The sequence below is a fragment of the Phaseolus vulgaris genome, chromosome 2 (assembly GCF_000499845.2).
Source record: "Phaseolus vulgaris cultivar G19833 chromosome 2, P. vulgaris v2.0, whole genome shotgun sequence".
In the NCBI taxonomy this organism is placed as follows: Eukaryota; Viridiplantae; Streptophyta; class Magnoliopsida; order Fabales; family Fabaceae; genus Phaseolus; species Phaseolus vulgaris.
In genome coordinates, this window is record NC_023758.2 from 28432417 (window position 1) to 28440409 (window position 7993).

The 7993-nt window shown below is 35.9% G+C and overlaps 1 protein-coding gene across 1 annotated transcript; it reads right to left on the reverse strand.

Annotated features, from left to right (window-relative positions):
- Nucleotides 1-1910: 1910 nt before the first annotated feature.
- Nucleotides 1911-7793, reverse strand: LOC137811247 (uncharacterized). Its single transcript, XM_068612915.1, is given in 8 exon segments — nt 1911-2336; nt 2338-2367; nt 2962-3109; nt 3220-3455; nt 4632-5017; nt 5948-6464; nt 6569-6643; nt 7215-7793. Coding segments are annotated over 8 exon segments (1977 nt in total). The 5' UTR covers nt 7683-7793; the 3' UTR covers nt 1911-2219.
- Between the last annotated feature and the right edge of the window lie 200 nt (nt 7794-7993).

Sequence of the window (7993 nt, forward strand, 5' to 3'; positions counted from 1 at the left end):
GCCAAACTTCACTCTTCGTTGCTTTCCCAGAACACAATGCTCACAAAATTCAAGTTTGCAAGCCTTCGTACCTTTCAACAATCCTTGCTTGGTAAGAATTTGCAAGGATTTCTCTCCAGCATGTCCCAACCTCATATGCCACAACTTCGTTGCCTCAGCATCCTTCTTAGTGCTAGAAGTTGTTGCCGCTACTGTCCCCACCACTATACTACCTTGGTAGTAATACAAATTGTTCTTCCTCACGCCTTTCAACATCACCAGTGCTCCTGAAGTTGCTTTAAGAATTCCATCTCGCATCGTCACAACTAGGCCTTTAGATTCTAAAGCCCCCAATGAGATGAGATTCTTCTTCAACTTTGGCACGTACCGTACATCCCGCAAAATTCTGGTGGATCCATCGTGATTCCGCAACTTGATTGAACCTATCCCGACTGTCTTACATGGATTATCATTACCCATGTAAACAACCCCGCCATCGAGTTCTTGAAAATCAAAGAACCATTCCCGAATGGGACACATATGATAGGTACAACCTGAATCCAATATCCACTCATCTGGATGCAATGATGCTGAAAGCGAGACAATCAACACATCACTTTTGCTTTCTGCAACATTTGCATCTTGCAGAGCCTTCCCTTCTTGATCCGAATTTGCCATTACAGACTCACAATATAATATTCAATATTACAAATAATTTCAAACAACCCAAGGCGAACCTTCGGCTCTGATACCACTTGTTGGGAAAAACGGGTAATTTTCCCACTAAAACAAAACCCTAACAGAGCTACCCGACAAATAATATTGAATAAATAAAGCGGAATAATAAAAGAGATAAAGAGGAAAAAACACACCCGAAAATTGTTAACGGAGTTCGGCCTGTTTAGCCTAATCTCCGAGCACAGCAAAAACAACTCCCTTTTATTACTATGAGAGAAGATATTACAAATTGGGATATATAACAGTGAAGGAGAAGAGTTTAATTTATAACCCTCAAACCTCCTTCCCAAACAATGAACCCACCGATGTGGGACTTGGGATTAAGCCAAAATCAACAACTAACTAAAAAAGTTCTTCTAAAATTTATGAGTATGAGGTCTTTTAAAGGGATAAATTTAAACTCATAAGTACTAATCCAAACTGATGAACTTATACCACTGTCCTCTTTTTTATATATTAATTTACATTTTTTTATATATAAAATATTATTTTAATAGTTAAAATATTTATAGTATAAAATAATTAAATAACGAACTTCAAAGTATGCATTTAACTATAACTATGATTTTATTCTTAACTTTTTCAATTTATTATGTATTGCATGAATATATATTTAATATCTTAATATATGATCTATTTAAAATGTATGCTTCAAGTTAAAATTTTAAAGAAAATAACGTGATCAATTAGTTGTAAATTTACAAAACACCAATAAATCTAATGGAGATAAAAAATTAAATTCATCCATTCAAGATCTGATCTGAACAAGACCTCCTTCTGTTCGATGAAAATGTCTAGTCTCTCCTTTGTTACATAAATGTTTTACAAAAGTTTTAAAAATTAAACTCAAGATCCAATCAACAAAACCTTGATTGATATCAAAATATATTGATGATTAAGTTAAGAATAAACAAGATAAAATAAATATATTGTTGATTTAAAATTTTTTAAGTAATTATTCAAAAAAACCATCAAGTTTAACATCTAAGAATTCGTAATTTTTACTACCTAGCATGGTGTGAATAGGTTTTTTAAATTTTAGATACTTTAGATGAATTGGGTGTTGCATGTGCGTTTGTGAATCTATAGAATGAGTTTTTGAGAGTACGAAATCCTGGGCAAAGGCCACCCGCAGAATTTTATCACCAAGTATCATGGTAGACAGATATCGAACACTTCCAATACAACCAACATATTCCATGAAGTTGTAATATTTTCTCACAAAATAATAATGTAATTTGGTGTAGAGGATTTTTTTTTAAAATAAAAAATGAAAAAAGATTGACACTTTTTCCTTTTACACTTTTCCTCTTGCGAAAACAAAAATGTATGAATTTGAAACACATCCTATCTATACTTTATTTTGCTGCAAAATAGAATTGAACTCACTGGAGATGGTTTCGACCTATGCATTCAATCACGGTAGCTTCACCAGTCTGGAAAAACCTATTGAACCTGCAGCATTTCCCAGTGCCAAAAGTAAACAAAACATAACAAAATTTTTAAGGCATTATGCTTATACTATCCGTCGGAATGCTGTTTGCAGCCCTTGGGTCCATAATGCTTGGTGCCGCGCCTGACAATCTCTTTGCACAAGTAGCAGTAGTGGCTTTGGCATGCCCAGCAAAACAAGTGATTATTATTTCCAATCTGTTTTTAAATTCAAAATGGCAATTGAGAAAGTAGTTAGTGATGACAAACAAACTATCTTCCAACAACAAAATAGGGACTCTTCGATTGTTAAGACCCCGAAATGAGCAGTTTGCCCTGGAATAACCCTCCTTAAACCAATTTACTACCGGTAACAGGTTTTTGGTCATATTGTACGAGTTCGTAAGTTGAAACCATAACATTCATTCACAAAAGGTATTCCTTAGAGATGCAAAAGTACACAATGAGAATAGGAAAATCCTTGAATGATTTCTAAGAAATAGCAGATCTAGTGTAAATGGAGGCAAACATAAGAATATTCAATTTCAAGTATAATGCACGAGGGTGCCTTCCTGTTCTTTCCTTGTACTACACGTATGTCAAAATATATAATGCACTATAAAAACTGGAAGGTCACTTCTGTAGTAGATATTAAAATAGAGCTCCTCTCAGCTGTGTCACAGGCTAATCAAATCTATAATCTCAATCAACGCATAGACTTCATTAATTCAGTAACTCAACAATTCTCATCCAATTAAAACAGACACTTTCATGTAATATTTTTGCAAGAAACAAACAGAAAGCCTTACTCACCTTTGCATTAAATTGACGACAATTAGGACATGTCAAGCCTCGTTGAGGAAAAAGCTCAGCCTGTAATTGTCCTACTGCCTGGCGATGATTTATTCGCTCTTGCCAGGATTCAACCATTTCTCGTGGAAACAGCTCACATGAACCATCCCTTGAAAGAATGAAAAATGGGTTCCATAAGAATTAGCAATTTGAATCCTGGCAGATGCAAATCATGCAATAGAATTTTGCAAGTGCTATTACGTTTAAAAAGCCAAATACCTGAAATGACCATACGGATCTGATGGATCAATTGCCTTGTTGCAGCGGTAACAGAAGTATTGTTCACAGTTACCACATTTCATTTTGTTACAACCCTCAGTTCGAGAAATTGCCATGTCACAAGAAGGGCATAGCTTGGAATCACGATGAATTTCTTTCATACTGAGCATTTCATTAATCTTTTCACGTTCCCTACGCTTTTGATCTTCCTTTAAATGGGATGAATTTTGACGGTCCTATAGTAAGATAAAAATCAGAAAACTGGAATCCTGTTTTTGGTTAAAAATTAAGAAAAATGATAATAGAATAGAAAAAACGCAACTCAAAACACATGCCCTTTTGAACATAAAGAGCAATACAAACTAGCAAACATACTAGACTCACATCATGACAAAGAAATGACCAAGAAACTAAAAGGTCATGGTAGAGATTCCCAACACAAAGTCCCTATCATGCATCGCCGTAGAGGTGACCGCACTATGCCACTTCACTCAACCTTTCTGCAAAGAAATACTCCAACAGTTGTTCTTCAAATGTATGTGGAGCTTGTGACAGTATTTCAAACTCCTGAATGTAATCATCCACCTTCTCATCCTGTCTTATCGCAGTTAAACTTTCAAAAATAGTACTACGCTCCCTGCCTCCAAATCTTCTATTCAACGCAGCTGGGCAATCTTCTAACGCAGCTCTTGTTATCCATCCTAACAGATCATTCCCTTCAAAAGTGGGCAATTCCACCCTTTTAGTCCAAGGCCTCACCTCAACAATTCTTCTCCCTCACTCCTCATCTGAATTGTTACCATGTACAGATCCTTCTTCCTTCTTCTCTTCATCATTAACTGAATTCTCCCCTCCTTCTAACAACTTCTCATTTTTCTTGATTTCAGATAGAAGTTCTTTGATTTCTTTAATGTCTGGCAGGCTATGTTTCATTCTAGCCATATCTGCTTTCAACTCTACAACAACCTTGTTCATTGGCCCATCCTTCCAACCTACTTTTGCCCACAAGATAAGACTGTATATAGACTTTCTAAAAATGTCTCACCCCATAACAACTAACTTCTTAACTACTTTTACTTTTAAATTTCTTCCTATAATACACTTTCCAACCCCTCTCGATACTTCCCTTCCTATCAGTATCATTATACTTAGTCCACTCAGTAATTTTTTATTGACATTGACTTTCATCAATCTAACATTAGTTTAATAGTTCTCACAAGTAGATCACGTTAAAAAAATGTCATCATTCAACTACATTTTAATGTAATAATATGCCTTTAAAATATAATTAGATGTTGGTTATAAAAGTATATACCCCTATGTATTCACCAAAAGGACATTTCATAGGTGTGAGTCTATGATAACAATTAACAACTAAACCATTTATTCAATTTTGGATCCAAATAACATACCTGCAAAATCTGAAGCTTCATATCTAGACTCATGCATGCTATGCCAACATGTCGCCGTTCCCTGCAAAGGGTACAAAAGCTAAAATAACATTTTGGGCATTGAGCATGCTGGTCTTCATCCTCTATACAGGGGGTTTCACATCTTGGACAATAAACAATATCAGACATTGAAGCAAGTGTTTTTTCCAACATCATGGATTCCCAGCGCTCATAATCTTTGTCATCTAGCAAGTGCTTTAGAAGGCCAGGTGGAATCATGACTGTACATTTTGCTTCAGGACATTGAAGATTACTAACAGTGCCTTCCTTTACATGTATCTGGGCAAAGGTCTGCAAACACTTGAGGCAAAAAAAATGCATACATGGTAACCGGATAAACTCAGAACCTGATAGATAAAGTGGCAGACATAAGAACCATGTTCAATATTAACTTTATTTGACCAAACACTGAAAAAATTAGAATCAGGTCATGCATATAAATAATAAAGCATATTGGAATGAAAACGTCTTTAGAAATCAACAATGCAGATTATATTATCCTTGCTGTCAATAGAAAGAAGTAGGACCGCATTAGCTCAAGCAGTGATGTGATACAGCATTAGCTTCTCTACTAAGTCCGTAAGTTGGAGCAAAAATTATAGAGAAGACAAGGAGTATGATTCAGTTTTCTATCATAGCAAAGAGCCAAAGACTGTAAAGGGATTTAGGTCAAAAGCAACATCACAGACGAAAATGGTGAGCAAATGAAAATGATTTGAAGCTGTATAGAATAGAAAATTATTTGAAGGGGTGTTTGTATTCAATTCTTAAGAAGAGTGCATGACAAAGTGCATTTCATTTCTTTATCATTTCTAGTTCATATATACATTTGAGTTTAGTGTATTTAGTATGTTCAATTTGAATAATATTAGTAATAAGTTTCTATTTTAGTAATTTTTTTTTAAATTACAATAACATTTATTTTATTTTGTGAAGTATGCATATGCATAAATATATACTTTAAAAGTAACTAAACATATCATCGCCTATATTTTTCAAGAAGAGATTAATCGTTTTCAATACCCATATTGTATCCGTGCATCATAGATGATCTGCTAAGTAATAGAGCTCCAATTATTAAAATTAATTGAACTGTTAATGATTTGCCACCAATAAAGTTCAAAGAAACTTTTTATGAATGGAGATGATCAGACATACAGTTTTGAGTCTCAACAAGAGAAGGTAAATTAGTTGCATCTTTGTAAAGGACTAAGTCAGGCTTTCCCATGCAGAGTGATAATGTTTATAAATTATGTCAGGCATAAATAGGAAATTACCTGTATATTCACCAAAGCAAATGTTACATTGATGTAATTCTTTGAGGAAGTTCTCATTGTGTCTCTGATCATTGTAATTTCGTAAAAAAGGAATATCCATATCAATGCATTCAGCACCTGAAACAACATGCTCATCCTGAACAACGTTCATGCCATAAGGCCCAAGTGTTATTTCCTCATCAAATCCCAGATGAGAAAGAGAAGAACCATGCAACCATTCTACCCAAGGGTAAATTACTTCCTGCCCTTGTTGTTCAGCCCATATTGAATCCAACTTGGAGCACAGTCTCAGAATCTTCACAGGTTCCAACCACTTAACAGAGAGTGTAAAAATTGGTGGCTGGTGGCTAGGGTACGACTTAGGTAATAAACAAGTCAAAACAATCGGTGGAAGATATTGGACTTTGAAAGTGTATAAGAATTCATCTGAACTGCTGCTTACAGTCTCAAGTCGATTAAGACAGTTCAACTTAGCAGTGATGGCAATTTCACCCAAAACATCAATGTGTATATGTATCTGAGGGAAGGCAAAAAGAAAAGAGAGACTCAGTATTAGGTTTCAGAAAATTTGCATTGTAACGAAACAAAACCAAAACTGAATAATTAGGTTTATAGCAAGACCTGAAAACAACGCAAGCCTTTCCATCTCTCAAGGCCGAAAACATTTTCTCCATAAATTGACTCCACCACAAGTATCTGCAACATAGATATCACATGCCATAATAATTCTGCTTCAAAGCAATACATCCAAACTTAATGAAGTTCTTAACCGTTATTTTTTGCTGTTTTTCAGTGAGAATTGGGTTTTAACTGGCAACCTATGTTAACTTTAAAAGCAAACTTACTTGCAGCTTTTGAGGTGTTTTTGGTGTTGTTCTCAATCAAATTAAAGTTTCACCAATCCTCGTGATAAAAGTTCACATTACTAATTAACATAATTACCGAAATAAACTGAAATTAGAGAGCATTACTAAAAGCACCTAAGAGTTTAGTAGCGTTGTCCTAACTCCAATGCAAATAGAGGTGCAACTACAATTCTAATAAGAGAACATTGTAGATGTGCCTAAAAAGTTATTCCTAGTTTTTCTGTCAACTTCAATGCAAATAGAGCTGTAACTACAACTCTATAGAAGAACATTTCCAAAAGCACCTAAGTTTTGTCCCGAGCATAAAACATTAATTCCGATCGTTTTGCCCAAATCATTAATGTCACAAAACAACGGTAACCAAGCGATCAAAGATTCAATTTCTACAGCGTTATCTCTACCTCATCTTGTTGCAATTGATCATTGATTCTGATCTGCTCCTCGGACAAATCAGGTTCCTCAATTTCACAGAGCAGCTTATCAAGCCTTGTCTGAATATCGTCATTATCACCACCACCACCACCATCATCATCATCATCATTGCCGCCTCCTTCCTCGACCTTGCTGAAACAAGCCACACGGTCGGTGCCGTCAACGATGTTGAGCTCGGAGGCGCCGCCAGCGTCCTCGCCATGGAGATTTAGGCATGCGACAGTAACGTCCACGTTGGCATCCTCAACGGAGTGAGAGTTGGAGGAAGAAACCGCTTCGGGCTTGTTCACGACACGGTATTTCAAGTTCGGTTGGTGTGGGCCTCGGTTCCTACGTGCGGGCCTGCGGTGGTTTGGTAAGCCCAAATTGTGCTGAGTGGCAGAAGGGTTTGGAGCGAAGAACGAGTCTTCCGCTCCACGTTGCTGTTTCCCTCTCATGGAGAACCAATTGGAGGAATGTTACTGTGGTGTGAACTATGCCGTTGCATTTGCAACTTATTCTGTTTTCAGTTATAAAATATCTTAATTCCATCACCATGGATTAATATTCAGACTGTTTTGTGCGAGATGAGGTTGTTGTGTTCTGGCACCTCCTAAAAGTAAACTTTTGACCTGCAATTACTAGCCGCCTTATGTTTTGCCTCGTCGTTTACTTTTCTTTCAATTGGGCTTTAACCCTAACTAATTTACCATGTGGGCTTTCACTTTTTTTTTAGAATTAATTAACTATTTTTTTTAGCTTTTCGTGA